Here is an 18,952-nt window from a genome sequence, read left to right on the forward strand (position 1 = left end):
TATTAGAAGACAGAAGACGTGATTGAGGAGTTAGACAGGGGTCCTGAGAGGACAGGGTACTCTTCATCAGTAGTCAGTCTGTAAAGGGGGCTCCAGTGCCTATTCTGAGCTAGACTGAAGAGATGTGAAACGGGCTTCTCAGAAAAGGCATGCTGTTCTGTCATGAAGAGCAGGATGGACGGACGCCACCATTTACTGGGGACCATCAGTGATAATGTACTTCTCAGCAGCAGGGGGAGGTCCTGCAGGTGGTGCGGCAGGGGGCAGGCTGGCAGCAGGGGGGACGGCAGCAGGGCGCCTGCACAGAGATGGGCTGGCAGCAGGTGGAGGCCCAGCAGCAGGGGCGGCAGACCACGGCCGTGCAGGACGTGGGGCAGCAGCTGATGGGGCGGCAGCAGCCCTCCTGCAGGCAGCAGGGGTCACAGCAGACAGGGCGGCGGCAGGGCTCACAGATGGGGCGCGTGCAGCGGCAGGTGCAGGTCACGGGGCGGCACACCGTGGTCTGGCAGGACACGGGGCGGCAGCAGCAGGGGTCACGGCAGCAGCAGGGCTGGCAGCAGCCTCCCCCACAGCCCGGGGAGGAGCAGGTGGAGCCGCAGCAGGAGCCGGTCATGGTGATGTCTGGGGTTGGTTTGGGTTGGACTGGTGAGAGGATTTGGGTGTTGTCAGGTGTGAATGTCTTTGTCAGGCTCTGGGGCCTTTATATACCCTGGGCAGCTGCTGATGACCCCCAGGACACAAGTCATTTCCTTGTTTGTGTTTATTCTTTCTGAAATGGCACTGATACGTTAGCAAGTTCCCTAGACTTCTTTTTTTTTTTTTTTAGATGCTCAGGTACTCATGAAAGATCATTTGCTTTCCTTATTTAATGAAGACCCATTATATTTTGCTATTTATGGTTCAAATATGAACTTAATGACCTTAACTTCAAAGTTTCCAATTATCTTTATAATTCAGTGATGTTTTTGCCAGTTGTTGTTTTGATAGCACAGTGTAGCTGTCATGCTTCCTGGACAAAACAAGTTCAGGAAAATAGTAAGGGACTATTTTAAAAGTCATGGTCTGTCAGTAAAAGAAGTTTTACTGTGTACTTTTTGGAGCTACAGGAATGCATCTTATCATTTTATTATCAGTGGGGTTTTCTCCCCCAATTTTTTTATTTTGGTTAACTATCTTAACCATTTTTAAGTGTACAATTTAGTGGTATGATGTACATTCATATTGTTGTGAACCATCAGCATCATCCATCTCTAGAACTCTTTTTTAAAAAAAATATTTAGAGAGAGGGTGTGGGTGGGCGGGCAGAGGGAAAGAGAGAATCCCAAGCCAACTTCGTGCTGAATGCAGAGCCTGATGTGGGGCTCGATCTCCTGACCCTGAGATCGTGACTGAGCTGAAATCAAGATGCTCAACTGACTGAGACACACAGGTGCCCATAGAACTCTTTTCATCTTGCAAAACTGAAATTCTATACCCATTAAACACTAACTCCACATTGAACCCCTCTCCCCAGCCCCTGGCAACCACTACTGCACCTTTTTTTTCTTAATTATCTCCTCCCCCCGCGCCCCCATCCCACAATATTGGCTCCAACACTTGGGTGTCATGGGTGTATGACTTCAGGCAAGTCACTGATCTGGTTCCTTATGTATAGAATGTAGAATATAAACTCAGCCTCTGGTAACCTCTCTTCTACTCTTTGTTACTGTGAGGTTTTTTTTTTTTTTTTTTTTTGTCTTAGGTATGTGCTCATTATTTTCCATAGTTGTAGTTTTCCAAACCATGGCGAATTTCATTTTTTAATCTTCATGAAGTGAATATCATTTAATTCTAACAACTATATTCTAAATATTGTGCTAAAAGAAATAAATGTATTAATTTATTCTCATAAAATCCCATGAGGAGGTATTGTATTCCTCATTTTACACATAAGGAACCAGAGAAGTGACTTGCCTAAGGTCATACACCTACTAGGTTGGAGCCAGGACTTATTGCAAAAACATCTGTGGGAACTTTATTTGTAAGCCCAAGGAGCTGAAGAATGAAATGGTTACCATATTCCCTGTCATTAAGGAATGTTTGTTTTTTGTAGGAATTTTAACAGTGAATTTATTTTTAAAATAAATATTTTAAAAAAATATTTTTAAAATAAAATGAAATGGCTAATTTTTAGAGTTATTTGAAAGGACACTATGTCTTTCCAAAATCCTCAGGAATTCAAAGAATTATCTCCTACATAGCTTTCTAAAAATTCCAAAACATACCCTAAGGAGATAGGATCAAAGTTGGACATAAATAAGTGGTTATGGGGCACTATGAACAAAGCCACTTTTGAGAAGGAAGAATTTACCCTTTAAAGTCCTTCTAGCTGGACTAAGAAACAAATTGACATGAGAGAGATTAACTGGAGAAAATAAAATTTAATAGCATACTTATGGGGAATCCACAGGGCCATGGAAATTCCAAAGACAGTGAGGCAACATGATACTTATATGAGCTAAGGCGAGGGATAGGGGCCTGAGGATACAAAGGGGAGAAAGACCATTAGCAGGAAGGTGAGAGGAGATGTTTGGAAAACATAGGTTGCCCTATTATGCAGATAAGTGTCTTAGATAAAGAGGAATCTTGTTAATAGGTTTCTTCCTGGTAGATGCAGGTAGTTGAGGGGTAGGTAAAGAGCATTTCCTGAATCTGCTGGGTTTTGATTGCTTTTAACTCAGAAAAATGTTCATGCCAAAGTGGCCCATTTTGGAGCAGCCTGCCCTTAGCCCTTATACCACCATCTACATGAAGGTTGCAGTCTGCCAGCATAACAGAGCCCCCAGGTGGTGATCCCAGCCAAAGGTGGTCTCCAGGCTTGCTTTGTCATACCCTGTGTCTTGTTCCAATGTCTCCCCATGCACTACGCTTGAGCATATTCCTGCTTACAGAGCCAATTGTGATTATCAATTGTTTGGGACTGTAGGAAAATCATTTCACTCAGTCATTTTGTAGACTCTGCCTTTGGATTTTCTTGGTTTTGACCTTTTGCTTTACAGCTAAGTCTGTTCTAGATCTGTGGTTGAAAGCTGTGGTGCAAGCCTCCTTTTTGATCATTCTGCTTGCATAGTCTCTTGCAGGCTTACCGAGATCCACACCAACCACTGTGGTTGGCCATGGCATGGAGTTACTGTGGAAACAAACACAATCCAATAATAATGATAAGCTTGGGAGTACACAAAGAATTCTGCATCTGAGAAAATACTGTAAGACAAGGAATTCTCTAGAAGGCTAACAAGGAAAACCCTGAGAGGGGAAAATCGTGTAGTTAGAGAATTTTTTAAATGGTGTTCAAGAACGTGTAAAAGTAACTGGACTTGTGAGCCTATCTACCAGTAAACCATTAAACCCTTACTAAAGAGAAAACACCATTGTGCATGTAAATGTTTTGACTGTAATGGACTTCTTGTTGAAAAGTTTTTACCATATTTCAAGAAAAATACTTTCCTTCATGAGGTGGCTTATTTATTTTATTGTAGGAATGCACATGTCCAGCATGAGGAGAGAATCTGTGAGGGATGGAGGTGTTTTTCTCTCTTCTAACCCTGTAGAACTTACCCATTCCCTCATTCAACAAATTATTATATCCTATGTGCCAAATATGGTGCAGATCAGTGGGAATCCAGCAATGAACAAAGTCTGTCAAGGTCCAGCCCTTCACAAATCTTACCTGGCCTGCCTCCTCTCTCTGGGCCAGTAGATATGCCCAAGCAGACAAGCAACACATTCAGAAAAACTCTTTTAGATCATATGTTGGAAACTCAGTGCATATTTCTCAGGAAAACAATAGTGGTTGGTTTCCTGACCAGCCTAAAAGTGTTTCACAACAACAAAAGCATATCCAGTGTGGATTAATGTTTTACTATTGCAACTACCTTGACATTGTTTTAATGGTAAAATCCTTTTGAGGTCTAAATCAGAATGGTTCCAGCCGCATATCTCCTTTTCCCAGCAGCAGTCACTCTATTAGAATCAGAATTGGCCATAGAGGTGCTGGAGGGGAGCCACGGGAAAGATGGAATAGTGATTCTTCCAGCCTAGGCCTTCAGTGGTTCAGGATTCCCAGGTACCAATTATATTAATCACTGCACAGTTTTCTAAATCAGGGTATAAATGCAGCTCTAACTTAGGCTTCCTCCCCCTTATCACATGTGTGGGGATGATTCATGGGTCAAGTTCACAATTAGAGAAACCTGCTGTAGTCTCTCCATTTCTTCAGCATCACCACGAAGCCTGTGGCGTGAACTCTGAAGGTGCCTCACATGAGATGTTCTACATTATTTGAGTTGCTATTAAAATTACAGACTTGGCACCTGAATTGTTCCGAACACTTAAAAGGCCCTTGAAAAATCCTTCTTTCTTTGTTTTTTTCTGATTCTGCATACCATACTATAAGCTAAAAATAAGCTTTTGAAGATTAATAAACAATAGAAACACACTTGCTTCCCAGAAATAAAATTTTTATTATTTTACCATGTGAAACCCCATCGTAAATATAATGATATCCTGGAAAAATACCCTGTCTTGTAATAGTAGAGAAGTGATGATGAATCAGTGTGATAGACCTCCATTGAAGAGGAACTTTGATCTTTGTTCACTCATTTTTTCAAGCCAGGAATTCAAATGATGAAAGTTGGGATGTTTCTAAAGATTGTCAAAGAGGGCCGGGATTAACTGGGTAATTATGTGGGCAAATGAATAGACAGCTACTGTTGAGTTAGTTGTTGAAGAGCATGTAGGTTGCAAAGGAGATATCTCTCATCAGATCCCTTGGGGTGGGAAGAGTTTTTGCATGTTTCTGAACACCTGGAATATTTCTCAATGAGCTGTTCAGCAGCAGGGGGAGGTCCTGCAGGTGGTGCAGCAGGGGGCAGGCTGGCAGCAGGGGGGGCGGCAGCAGGGCGCCTGCACAGAGATGGGCTGGCAGCAGGTGGAGGCCCAGCAGCAGGGGCGGCAGACCACGGCCGTGCAGGACGTGGGGCAGCAGCTGATGGGGCGGCAGCAGCCCTCCTGCAGGCAGCAGGGGTCACAGCAGACAGGGCGGCGGCAGGGCTCACAGATGGGGCGCGTGCAGCGGCAGGTGCAGGTCACGGGGCGGCACACCGTGGTCTGGCAGGACACGGGGCGGCAGCAGCAGGGGTCACGGCAGCAGCAGGGCTGGCAGCAGCCTCCCCCACAGCCCGGGGAGGAGCAGGTGGAGCCGCAGCAGGAGCCGGTCATGGTGATGTCTGGAGTTGGTTTGGGTTGGACTGGTGAGAGGATTTGGGTGTTGTCAGGTGTGAATGTCTTTGTCGGGCTCTGGGGCCTTTATATACCCTGGCCAGCTGCTGATGACCCCCCAGGTCACAGGTCATTTCCTGGAGTGGTGGCTGCCTATCGACCTCTAGATTGGTGGATTCAGTTACTGAGGCAGTGATTCCAACATCATGGGAAGATGCTTTCCTTTCTGCCTGTTTTCTTCCTCATTGAAATGAATACTTGATGATTTATATTATCCAAAAAATTACTCCTGGAATAACCAATCCTTCCAGACCATGTCACATGACAAGTTGAAAGTTTGAAGAATCCAGTGTTGCCACCATCATACTTTCCTCTTGTTCATCTTATTCACCACCCATGATTAAGTGTGAGACTGTAAGTTTCATGAGGTCACAGGCCTGGTTTCTGATTGACATTGAGATGAAGCAAGAATTTCTGAAAAACCAGAATGACTCATGGAAGGAGACATGGACTGATTCTGCTATGGGAAGAATGGCCCAGTGCTTCTGGAAAACAGAATAGTGCTTTACCTCATTTTTAAGGAAGTAATCACCAGAAGCACTGGAGTGACTCCAGTTGGCCTATAAATCAGAGATACTTCTGAGACTCTTACTGTGTGAACAGCACCATGCTATTTGGGAGTGGAGAGGGAAAGGAAGAAAAGGAAGTTCTAAGTAGTTTCTTATCACACAATAATTACACATGTTGGGATGGCAAGACAAAGGCAGATAAAGCAATGAAAGGAGAAGACTTTTCATGGGACAACAAGGTCAAACTAAGTGAGGACTTTATTCATATTATGCATTTTGAATGACCCTTCCTGAGTACGGTCTTAGAAATAGAATTGAAATTGGGACTGCTCTTTCTTTCCAGGTGTGACCATAAGCACTTGTATTGAGTTCTTCAAAACATATTGAAAATATTTATAAAGGAACCAATTATCTTTCTGTTGTAGATGCTTTGGTCCATTGGCCAAGGGTTTGGTTCCTTATGAAGTGTGAAATTGGCTTTGGGAAAAACAAGGGGAACCACATGTACTGACGACTGATAAAATAGCTTTGTCTTTTTCAGCCACAGCTAAGGAAAGTGGGAGTATAGAAAATAAATTTATAGTTGGAAGGTAGGTTAAGGATGACATTGTCCAAGGCTTGCTGATGACTCTCAGACCAAATTTGTCTCCATAAAGTGTTTCATTTGATAGATCATGTTTTATACATTTGTTGGTCTGCCATAATCCTGGTCCTTGAAGGCCTTTGAGTTTGTGACCCATCATAGTCCTTCACAGTTTTTGAGTGTCCTGGTTTGTAAAATGATTTCTCTAAAGTCATGCAGATAAAAGGAGGGCAAAGTGTTGACAACACTGTGGTCTTTTGTTGGCTCTAAACACCGATGAATGACCCCTAGTCTTCTCCAGACTAGTGGAGCCCCTTACCACCTAGTTAGCAAAACTTCTATCCCATCTAGTGAAGTAAAATGGGAACTTGCTTGATTTATGGTTTAGTGTATTGTTTATTTGTCCTAGAATATATACAGCAATTCAAATAGTAAGAATAGAAAGATGTCTGTAAACTCACTGCATTTGTTAAGTAACAAAAGGGACAGAACACTAAGAAATTCTGTGTCCTTAAATCATAGTCTGTCAGAAACTTTGCTGTTTTAAGACACATTGGTAAGAATGGAAGATCCCACTATTTCTGGGACAGGATCTTAGTCATCTTAACACACAGAAGCAGCCTCAATACCCAACCCAAAGGCAAAGTTTGAGGTTTTTAGGTACAACATTCCTCATTTATCTTAATTCTGTAGTTTTCAAGATAGAGGACCTAAGTCCTGTCACAGCCCAGTCCTGATGTTAATTCTTTTGCACAAACCTGTTTTGCTTTGAGCCCATTAAGACACCATTTCGTGTAATTTTACGTAAACTCTACCATTCTTCAAAATTCTATAAAAAAACCTCCGTTGGGTGGGGTGCCCCTGGTCCTATGCTGTGTAGTCTCCTTTGCTGTAGCACATAAATAAACCTAAGCTTGTTGGACAAGAGCTTGTCTCCAATCTTTACCACGTGGGCTTTTTTAGTCCTATTATTTGAATTCCAGATGTTCTGCAAGAACATAATTACCAGAGTGGGAACAAGTAAATGTTAACCATGGTGGTGATAAATTGTGGGATTTTTGTGGTTGGACTGAAAAAGTATGCAATGCTGGTGACTTTTTCTGTTGGTGAACCATGCCCTCTCCTTCATAGTTTCATGAGTTGTGTTTTGTTAGGAACTGGCCACTGGATGTTCGGAAGGTTTTTAAATTCTGAAAACAGAATATGCATTCCCTGTTCTCCAAAATGATCTTTGAAATACCCTTCAATCATAAGAGTCAGAGATGGAGAAGGGAAAGAGTGAGGGAGAAAGGGCAGGAACAGGGTAGGGATGACAAAGAGGGATTCAGATTCTTCCTCCGTCACCTAGCAGTTGTGTGGCTTAGAGCTGATACCTGTCCTTCTGCCAGCATGTTTCCTCAGCTGTAGAAGGGGAAGAGTCATCTGTCTCTGCTGTTCTTCATAGGCCAGGTTTATCATGAAATCTGTACAACGTGGAAGACAAAAGAAATGGATATCATTCATTGAAAAGAGAATGTTTTAGATGGGAAAAATTCTAGGTGATCAGGGAGTGGGTGGGATTTTTTTTCTGGAATTTAACAAATATCTTTTCTGCCTAGGGGCACCTGGGTGGCTCAGTTAAGTGACTTGATCTCAGGGTCATGAGTTCAAGCCCCGTGTTGGGCTCCATGCTGGGTGTGGAGCTTACTTAAAAAAAAATTTGTTTTCAGCCTAAGAAATACCATTTGCCTAAAGCCAGGGAAGACTAACCCAAGTAATCTTTCAGAGTTTCTTACAGTCTGAGTTGTTTAATTCCTTTGGGTGGTTCAGGGTAGAAGGAAAAGTCCATCAGATGCATGTATTATCCCCAGCTTTCCTTGCTCCTGATGCTAAACCCTTATTCTTAAAGCTTGTAATCTAGGGCTCTTTCCTATGGATTAGCCGATCAACTTTTAAAGAGCACTTTCATTCTGAGACAGCTTCAATCTGATGATGAATTTTTTTTTTGCCCTGTTTTCTTATACTTAGGAAATCTTAGGAATATGCTTTGTTACTTTAGGAAATCTGTTTCTGCCAGTGGATGTGAACTATCTTGAAAAAACAAAAATCCTTTTCCTCAATCTTCTCCCACTCTCAGTGACATAATATGTAATAAATAGCACATCTTTTGAGCCCATTTGATACAGTGATGTTCAAATGTGCAACAAGGAATATCAGTGGATGGTACTGTGTGAATACTGGGTGAATACTGTGTGCCAGGCACTTTACATACATAAGGTCATTTAACTTTCCTAGCAACTTACATTTATGAGATTAACTTTCCCATTTGGCCCATGAGGAAACCTGAGGGTCAGAGAAGTTAAGTTATACTGACGCTGAAGATTCTGCTTAAAGTAGAATATCTACCTTTTAGAATTCTTGTCATGAAGACAATTACCTTCTCATTTTGTTTGATTCAACAAATAGAAATCAAATGCCAACCATATTCTAAACATTGAGCTCAGTACTGAAAGCCAGAATAAATAAATTGTGGCCCCTTCATTGGAGACAGAGAAATAGATCATCTCAATATTATGGCACATGGGGAAGGAAGTAAGCATAGAATACTATTGGCACATGTTAGGGGCACCTAACCTGACCTCTGTGTGTGTGTGTGTGCATGCAATGTACACACGTCTGTGTGTGTGCACATGTGTGTGGGTGTGTTTATGTGTTGGAGGGGTTAGGCCAGGATTATTACAGAAGGCTGAGCTGAATCTGAAATGACTCAGTGTTAGGTAGGTGAAGAAAGTGGAGGGAAGGGGTAGGTGGAAAAAAATATTCCAGACAAATGAAAGAATGTGACAGAAGCAAAGACATATGGAACTGCATGGCATGTGCCATTACTGTGAGTTTAGTGTTACTTGCAGTGAAACTTAGGGGTGTTGAGACATGAACCTGGACATGTGGGCAAAGAACAGACCCTGGAGGACCCCATGTGCACAGATTTCCTACCCACATAAGCAGTCTGAGGACTAGCCTGGCCTTCCTGTACCACCTTCTAAGATTCATATCAGGATTCCTAGCACCTCTCCCTTTCCTCTCCTGTCTTCCTCACCTTCTCTGTCTTGTCTTTCTTCTTCCTATTCCTTGTCTGATCATCTGTGTACACTAATAAACATGCACTACTGAATGAATCAGAGAGCAGGGAAGTTTACAGGAAAAATGAGTTTATTGAAAACAAGTGAGCAGCACATTACAAAAGATGGCAGGGAGGGTTTGAGCAGCCCTCAGAGTTCAGGATGAGTTTGCGAAGTCCATTTTGAGGACCTTTGAAGAGAGATTTACCATCCATGGTGTCTTCTGCTGATGGAGATGTAGGAATTTGGCTGAGGGTGGTGATGGACATCTGCTTGTGTATCCAAATGGTAGGATGTAAAAATGACTATTGTCACCTTATGAAAAATATCTATTTTTCTTTCTACTTTCTTAAAATGCAGAATAGGTGCTTAGGCTCCAGTGTGTTGCTCTGTGGGGGTGGTGGGGTCTCAGCAGCAGGGGGAGGTCCTGCAGGTGGTGCGGCAGGGGGCAGGCTGGCAGCAGGGGGGGCGGCAGCAGGGCGCCTGCACAGAGATGGGCTGGCAGCAGGTGGAGGCCCAGCAGCAGGGGCGGCAGACCACGGCCGTGCAGGACGTGGGGCAGCAGCTGATGGGGCGGCAGCAGCCCTCCTGCAGGCAGCAGGGGTCACAGCAGACAGGGCGGCGGCAGGGCTCACAGATGGGGCGCGTGCAGCGGCAGGTGCAGGTCACGGGGCGGCACACCGTGGTCTGGCAGGACACGGGGCGGCAGCAGCAGGGGTCACGGCAGCAGCAGGGCTGGCAGCAGCCTCCCCCACAGCCCGGGGAGGAGCAGGTGGAGCCGCAGCAGGAGCCGGTCATGGTGATGTCTGGAGTTGGTTTGGGTTGGACTGGTGAGAGGATTTGGGTGTTGTCAGGTGTGAATGTCTTTGTCGGGCTCTGGGGCCTTTATATACCCTGGCCAGCTGCTGATGACCCCCAGGACACATGATCATTTCTTAATCTTCTGGCCAATTAAGTGAGGATTTAGCATTGAGTAAATGATGTTTTTTGAATCTTCACCTTATACACATCCATGCACACAACCACAAACATTCCTTTGTTTTTCATATTGTTTATTCTTACCAAATGTAGACATTGGATTCAATTCTGATGATTTTTCCTGGAAATATTCCTAACTCATACAAGAGAAAAGAGTATGTTTTCTAAACTAGGATAGTTATCTAATCATTCTGCTCTTTAGCCTTAAAGTCAGCATTTTATTGCTGGACTTCAAAGACTCACATAATTACCACCCAAACAGTGGTAATTTGGCAATTTACACCCGTGCCCCTAACAGTAACAAGTTAATAGCAACACTCTTGTGCTGGCCAGTAGACATCTATCTGCTTCCTAGATGTCTCCTTCCATGACTCACTGAGAGGCAGGTCTGTGGTTTTCAGATGAGGAGGGACCACATGGTATCCTGGACCCCTGCCATCCTGGTTTAGTCACTCTTCCCCAGTAGGTCCTAGGCTCTCTGCCCCATTTGCCTGGAATGCCCTCCTCTTCCTGACCAAACTCAACTTCTACCTTGACTGTAAAATTTTCATCAAGGATCTGTTGCAGTTTTTATCTTTGTAATTTATTCAGGATTAATCATTGCATGTGTAGATTCTGGGAAGGGACTGTAGAGAACATATAGGCCTATCCCCTCATCTTACAAGAGAGGTCATGTGGGTTCACCACAGTCACACAGTGGGGTCTAGGTCTCCTCGGTCCTCAGTGAGCAGCCTCTACTATGAGTTTTATGTTTATGTTTATTCGGTAGAACATAGTCTTCAGACAGGAGAGAGAACATTGCAAGTATTCCCCCCATTTTTATCTTAAGTCTTAAAGTAAGCAAGCATCATTAAAAGTGATAATGAAAAAGAGTTAGGGAAGTGTCTTGTCCCAGTGAGAGATAATCCGAAAGGGCCCCAGGACTTGTTTGCTGGGTCAGATCTGTGCACCAGTGCAGAGGTTTCTCTGTGAGAAGCAATCAACAGATCTTGGCTTATTGGTGGGTGGGTGTGTGGGGATTGCTTGTTCCGGGATGTTCAAAGTGCAGTCTGATTCCCTCTGGTAACACATGGTGGCACTGAGATAATGCGCATATCTAATTCCTTTTACTGTTTTTTAATTATGCTTCACCCCATACCTTACCCTTTGTGATGAGTTCCATAAATTTACTTCTTTTTTTTCATTTTCTTTAAATTTCCTTATTGTTGTGTTAATCACCATACATTACATCATTAGTTTATTTTAATAATTTTTTATTGTTATGTTAATACCCATACATTACATCATTAGTTTTTGATGTAGTGTTCCATGATTCATTGTTTGTGCATAACACCCAGTGCTCCATGCAGAACGTGCCCTCTTTAATACCCATCACCAGGCTAACCCATCCCCCCACCCCCCTCCCCTCTAGAACCCTCAGTTTGTTTTTCAGAGTCCATTGTCTCTCATGGTTCATCTCCCCCTCCGATTTCCCCCTTCATTCTTCCCCTCCTGCTATCTACTTTTTTTTTTCTTATATTGCATTATTTGATTCAGAGGTACAGGTCTGTGATTCAACAGTCTTGCACAATTCACAGCGCTCACCTTAGCACATACCCTCCGCAATGTCTATCACCCAGCCACCCCATCCCTCCCACCCCCCTCACTCCAGCAACCCTCAGTTTGTTTCCTGAGATTAAGAATTCCTCATATGGTCATATGATACATGTCTTTCTCTGATTGACTTATTTCACTCAGCATAACACCCTCCAGTTCCATCCACGTCGTTGCAAATGGCAAGACTCATTCCTTTAGATGGCTGCATTATATTCCATCGTGTGTGTGTGTGTGTGTGTGTGTGTGTGTGTGTGTATACACACCACATCTTTTTTTTTTAATATTGTATTTATTTATTTGACAGAGAGAGAGACATCGAGAGAGGGAACAAAGCAGGGGGAGAGGGAGAGGGAGAAGCAGGCTTCCCGCCGAGCAGGGAGCCCAATGTGGGGCTCGATCCCAGGACCCTGGGATCATGACCTGAGCCAAGGCAGATGCTTAACCCACTGAGCCACCTGGGGGCCCCTATACCACATCTTCTTTATCCATTCATCTGTCGATGGACATCTTGGCTCTTTCCACACTTTGGCTATTGTGGACATTGCTGCTATAAACATCGGGGTGCACATACCCCTTCGGATCCCTACATTTGTATCCTTGGGGTAAATACCAGTAGTGCAATTGCTGGGTCGTATGGTAGCTCTAGTTTCAACTTTTTGAGGAAACTCCATACTGTTTTCCAGAGTGGATGCACCAGCTTGCATTCCCACCAACAGTGTAGGAGGGTTCCCCTTTCTCCGCATCCCTGCCAACATCTGTCGTTTCCTGACTTGTTAATTTTAGCCATTCTGACTGGTGTGAGGTGGTATCTCATTGAGGTTTTGATATGGATTTCCCAATGCCGAGCGATATTGAGCACTTTTTCATGTGTCTGTGGGCCATTTGGATGTCTTCTTTGGAAAAATGTCTATTCACGTCGTTTGCCCATTTCTTGATTGGATCATTTGTTCTTTGGGTGTTGAGTTTGAGAAGTTCTTTATAGAGTTTGGATACTAGCCCTTTATCTGATATGTCATTTGCAAATATCTTCTCCCATTCTGTCGGTTGTCTTTTGGTTTTGTGGACTGTTTCTTTTGCTGTGCAAAAGCTTTTTATCTTGATGAAGTCCCAATAGTTCATTTTTGTCCTTGCTTCCCTTGCCTTTGGCGATGTTTCTAGGAAGAAGTTGCTGCAGCTGAGGTCGAAGAGTTTGCTGCCTGTGTTCTCCTTTCGGATTTTGATGGACTCCTGTCTCACGTTTAGGTCTTTCAACCATTTGGAGTCTATTTCTAGGAAGAAGTTGCTGCGGCTGAGGTCGAAGAGTTTGCTGCCTGTGTTCTCCTTTCGGATTTTGATGGACTCCTGTCTCACGTTTAGGTCTTTCAACCATTTGGAGTCTATTTTTGTGTGTGGTGTAAGGAAATGGTCCAGTTTCATTCTTCTGCATGTGGCTGTCCAATTTTCCCAACACCATTTGTTGAAGAGACTGTCTTTTTTCCATTGGACATTCTTTCCTTCTTTGTCAAAGATGAGTTGACCATAGAGTTGAGGGTCCATTTCTGGGCTCTCAATTCTGTTCCATTGATCTATGTGTCTGTTTTTGTGCCAGTACCATCCTGTCTTGATGATGACAGCTTTGTAATAGAGCTGGAAGTCCGGAATTGTGATGCCGCCAGCTTTGTTTTTCTTTTTCAACATTCCTCTGGCTATTTGGGGTCTCTTCTGGATCCATACAAATTTTAGGATTATTTGTTCCATTTCTTTGAAAAAAGTGGATAGTATTTTGATGGGGATTGCATTGAATGTGTAGATTGCTCTAGGTAACATTGACATCTTCACAGTATTTGTTCTTCCAATCCATGAGCATGGAACATTTTTCCATTTCTTTGTGTCTTCCTCAATTTCTTTCATGAGTATTTTATAGTTTTCTGAGTACAGATCCTTTGCCTCTTTGGTTAGATTTATTCCTAGGTATCTTATGGTTTTGGGTGCAATTGTAAATGGGATCGACTCCTTATGTTCTCTCTCTTCTGTCTTGTTGTTGGTGTATAGGAATGCCACTGATTTCTGTGCATTGATTTTATATCCTGCCACCTTACTGAATTCCTGTATGAGTTCTAGCAGTTTTGGGGGGGAGTCCTTTGGCTTTCCACATAAGGTATCATATCATCTGCAAAGAGTGAGAGTTTGACTTCCTCTTTGCCGATTTGGATGCCTTTGATTTCTTTTCGTTGTCTGATTGCTGTGGCTAGGACTTCTAATACTATGTTGAATAGTAGTGGTGAGAGTGGACATCCCTGCCACATTCCTGACCTCAGGGGAAAGCTCTCAGTTTTTCCCCATTGAGAATGATATTCACTGTAGGTTTTTCATAGATGAGTTTTATGATATTGAGGTATGTACCCTCTATCCCTATACTCTGAAGAGTTTTGATCAAGAAAGGATGCTGTACTTCGTCAAATGCTTTTTCTGCATCTATTCAGAGGATCATATGATTCTTGATCTTTCTTTTGTTAATATATTATATCACGTTGATTGATTTGCAGATGTTGAACCAACCTTGCAGCCCAGGGATCAATCCCACTTAGTCATGGTGAATAATCCTTTTAATGTACTGTTGGATCCTATTGGCCAGTATTTTGAAGAGAATTTTTGCATCCACATTCATCAAGGATATTGGTCTGTAATTCTCCTTTTTGATGGGGTCTTTGTCTGGTTTGGGGATCAAGGTAATTCTGGCCTCATAAAATGAGTTTGGAAGTTTTCTATTTTTTGTAACAGTTTCAGCAGAATAAGTATTAATTCTTCCTTAAATGTTTGGTAGAATTCCCTTGGGAAGCCATCTGGCCTTGGGCTTTTCTTTGTTGGGAGATTTTTGATGACTGCTTCAATTTCCTTAGTGGTTATAGGTCTGTTCAGGTTTTCTATTTCTTCCTGGTTCAATTTTGGTAGTTGGTACATCTCTAGGAATGCATCCATTTCTTCCAGGTTATCTAATTTGCTGGCATAGAGTTGCTCAAAATATGTTCTTATAATTGTTTCTATTTCTTTGGTGTTGGTTGTGATCTCTCCTCTTTCATTCATGATTTTGTTGATTTGGGTCATTTCTCTTTTCTTTTTGATAAGTCTGGCCTGGGGTTTATCAATCTTGTTCATTCTTTCAAAGAACCAGCTGCTAGTTTCATTGATTCGTTCTACTGTTCTTTTGGTTTCTATTTCATTGATTTCTGCTCAGATCTTTTATTTCTCTTCTCCTGCTGGGTTTAGGCTTTATTTGCTGTTTTTTTCTCTAGCTCCTTTAGGTGTAGGTTTAGGATCTGTACTCAGTTGTGTATTTGAGATCGTTCTTGTTTCTTGATAAAGGCTTGTATTGCTATATACATTCCTCTTAGGACTGCCTTTGCTGTATCCCAAAGATTTTGAACAATTGTGTTTTCATTTTCACTGGTTTCCATGAATTTTTTAATTCTTTAATTTCCTGGTTGACCCATTTATTCTTTAGTAGGATACTCTTTAGCCTCCATGTATTTGAGTTCTTTCCAACTTTCCTCTTGTGATTGAGTTCTAGTTTCAAAGCATTGTGGTCTGAAAATATGCAGGGAATAATCCCAATCTTTGGTACCAGTTGAGACCTGATTTATACCTAGGATGTGATCAATTCTGGAGAATGTTCCATGGGCACTAGAGAAGAATTTGTATTCCGTTGCTTTGGGATGGAATGTTCTGAGTATGTCTGTGAAGTCCATTTGGTCCAGTGTGTCATTTAAAGTCTTTATTTCCTTGTTGATCTTTTGCTTAGATTATCTGTCCTTTTTAGTCAGGGGGGTGTTAATGTCCCCCACTCTTATTGTATTGTTGTCGATGTGTTTCTTTGCTTTTGTTATTAATTGCCTTATATAATTGGCTGCCCCCATGTTAGGGGCATAGATATTTACAATTGTTAGATCTTCTTGTTGGATAGACCCTTTAACTAGGACTTAGCATCCTTACTCATCTTTTATTACAGTCTTCGGTTTAAAATCTAATTTGTCTGATATAAGGATCGCCACCCCAGCTTTCTTTTGGTGTCCATTGGCATGGCAAACGGTTTTCCACCCCCTCACTTTCAATCTGGGGGTGTCTTTGGATCTAAAATGAGTCTCTTGCAGACAGCATATTGATGGGTCTTGGTTTTTAATCCAATCTGATAGCCTGTGTCTTTTGACTGGGGCATTTAGCCCATTTACATTCAGGGTAACTATTGAAAGGTATGAATTTAGTGCCATTGTATTGCCTGTAAGGTGACTGTTGCTGTATATTGTCTGTGTTCCTTTCTGGTCTATGCTGCTTTTAGGCTCTCTCTTTGCTTAGAGGACCCCTTTCAGTATTTCTTGTAGGGCTGGTTTTGTGTTTGCAAATTCCTTTAGTTTTTGTTTGTCCTGGAAGCTTTTTATCTCTCCTTCTATTTTCAATGTCATTGAAAAATATACTGGATATAGTATTCTTGGCTGCATATTTTTCTCGTTTAGTGCTCTGAATATATCATGCCAGTCCTTTCTGGCCTGCCAGGTCTCTGTGGATAGGTCTGTTGCCAATCTAATGTTTCTACCATTATAGGTTACATATCTCTTCTCCCGAGCTGCTCTCAAGATTTTTTGTTTGTCTCTGAGACTCGTAAGTTTTACTATTAGATTTCGGGGTGTTGACCTATTATTATTGATTTTGAGAGGGGTTCTCTGTGCCTCCTGGATTTTGATGCCTGTTTCCTTCCCCACATTAGGGAAGTTCTCTGCTATTATTTGCTCCAGTATACTTTCTGACCCTCTCTCTCTTTCTTCTTCTTCTGGGATCCCAATTTTTCTAATGTTGTTTCTTCTTATGGTATTGCTTATCTCCCTAATTCTGCCCTCGTGATCCAGTAGTTGTTTATCTCTCTTTTCTCAGCTTCTTTATTTTCCATCATTTGGTCTTCTGTATCGCCGATTCTCTCTTCTGCCTCATTTATCCTAGCGGTTAGTGCCCCCATTTTTGATAGCACCTCATTAATAGCCTTTTTGATTTCGACTTGGTTAGATTTTATTCTTTTATTTCTCCAGAAAGCGTTTCTCTAATAACTTCCATGCTTTTTTCAAGCACAGCTAGTATCTTTAAAATCATGATTCTGAACTCTAGGTCCGACATTGTACTAACGTCCGTATTGAGTAGGTCCCTGGCTGACGGTATTACCTCTTGTTCTTTTTGTTGAGGTAATTTTTTGTCTTGTCATTTTGTCCAGAGGAGAATAGATGAATGAGAGAACAAAATGCTAACAGGGTAACAAAGTCCTCAGAAAATATACTCTAAACAAATCAGAAAAGACCTGAAACCAGGGGAAAAGAAAGGGAAAGAAAGAAAAAAGAAAGAGGAAAAAAAAAAAGAAAAAGAAAAAGATAAAAACAAACAAAAACAGATCAAAACAAAAAAAACAGAATATGATCAAATATGATCAGGCTAGTGCATAATCAGTGCCACACACTAGATTTTGGGTGTATTTTGGTCTGTTAGAAGAAAGTGCCTCGCAACTCTCACTCTTTGCAGATGATATGATACTGTATGTGGAAAACCCAAAAGACTCCACCCCAAAACTGCTAGAACTCATACAGGAATTCAGTAAAGTAGTAGGATATAAAATCAATGCACAGAAATCAGTGGCATTCCTATACACCAACAACAAGACAGAAGAGAGACAAATCAAGAAGTCGATCCCATTCACAATTGCACCCAAAACCATATGATACCTAGGAATAAACTAAACGAAAGAGGTAAAGGATCTGTACTCAGAAAACTATAAAATACTCATGAAAGAAATTGAAGAAGACACAAAGAAATGGAAAAACGTTCCACGCTCATGGATTGGAAGAACCAACATTGTGAAGATGTCAATGCTACCTAGAGCAATCTACACATTCAATGCAATCCCTATCAAAACACCATCCACTTTTTTCAAAGAAATGGAACAAATAATCCTAAAATTTGTATGGAACCAGAAAAGACCCAGAATAGCCAGAGGAATATAGAAAAAGAAAAGCAAAGCTGGCGGCATCACAATTCCGGACTTCCAGCTCTATTACAATGCTGTCATCATCAAGACAGGATGGTACTGGCACAAAAACAGACACATAGATCAATGGAACAGAATTGAGAGCCCAGAAATGGACCCTCATCTCTATGGTCAACTCATCTTTGACAAAGCAGGAAAGAATGTCCAATGGAAAAAAGACAGTCTCTTCAACAAATGGTGTTGGGAAAATTGGACAGCCACATGCAGAAGAATGAAACTGGACCATTTCCTTACACCACACACAAAAATAGACTCCAAAGGGTTGAAAGACCTAAACGTGAGACAGGAGTCCATCAAAATCCTAAAGGAGAACACAGGCAGCAACCTCTTCGACCTCAGCCACAGCAACTTCTTCCTAGAAAGACGCCAAAGTCAAGGGAAGCCAGGGCAAAAATGAACTATTGAGATTTCATCAAGATAAAAAGCTTTTTCTCAGCAAAAGAAACAGTCCGCAAAACCAAAAGACAACCGACAGAATGGGAGAAGATATTTGCAAATGACATATCAGATAAAGGGCTAGTATCCAAAATCTATAAAGAACTTATCAAACTCAACACCCAAAGAACAAATAATCCAATCAAGAAATGGGCAGAAGACATGAACAGACATTTTTCCAAGGAAGACATCCAAATGGCCAACAGACACCTGAAAAAGTGCTCAACATCGCTCGGCATCAGGGAAATCCAAATCAAAACCTCAATGAGATAACACCTCACACCAGTCAGAATGGCTAAAATTAATAAGTCAGGAAACGACAGATGTTGGCGGGGATGCGGAGAAAGGGGAACCCTCCTACACTGTTGGTGGGAAT

The 18,952-nt window shown here is 42.1% G+C and overlaps 3 protein-coding genes across 3 annotated transcripts; all 3 read right to left on the bottom strand.

Moving 5' to 3' along the window:
• Positions 1–223: 223 nt before the first annotated feature.
• On the bottom strand, positions 224–613 carry LOC113908092 (keratin-associated protein 2-3). Its single transcript, XM_035724769.1, has one exon. It carries the CDS (start codon positions 611–613, stop codon positions 224–226), a length of 390 nt encoding a protein of 129 aa, XP_035580662.1.
• A 4,256-nt stretch (positions 614–4,869) lies between these two features.
• Positions 4,870–5,259, bottom strand: LOC118356400 (keratin-associated protein 2-3-like). The gene has a single exon (XM_035724770.1). It carries the CDS (start codon positions 5,257–5,259, stop codon positions 4,870–4,872), a length of 390 nt encoding a protein of 129 aa, XP_035580663.1.
• A 4,658-nt stretch (positions 5,260–9,917) lies between these two features.
• Positions 9,918–10,307, bottom strand: LOC118356395 (keratin-associated protein 2-3). The gene has a single exon (XM_035724740.1). The coding sequence runs from the start codon at positions 10,305–10,307 to the stop codon at positions 9,918–9,920; it is 390 nt and encodes a 129-aa protein (XP_035580633.1).
• Positions 10,308–18,952: the final 8,645 nt, after the last annotated feature.

Source organism: Zalophus californianus, chromosome 16 (assembly GCF_009762305.2).
Source record: "Zalophus californianus isolate mZalCal1 chromosome 16, mZalCal1.pri.v2, whole genome shotgun sequence".
Lineage (NCBI taxonomy): Eukaryota > Metazoa > Chordata > Mammalia > Carnivora > Otariidae > Zalophus > Zalophus californianus.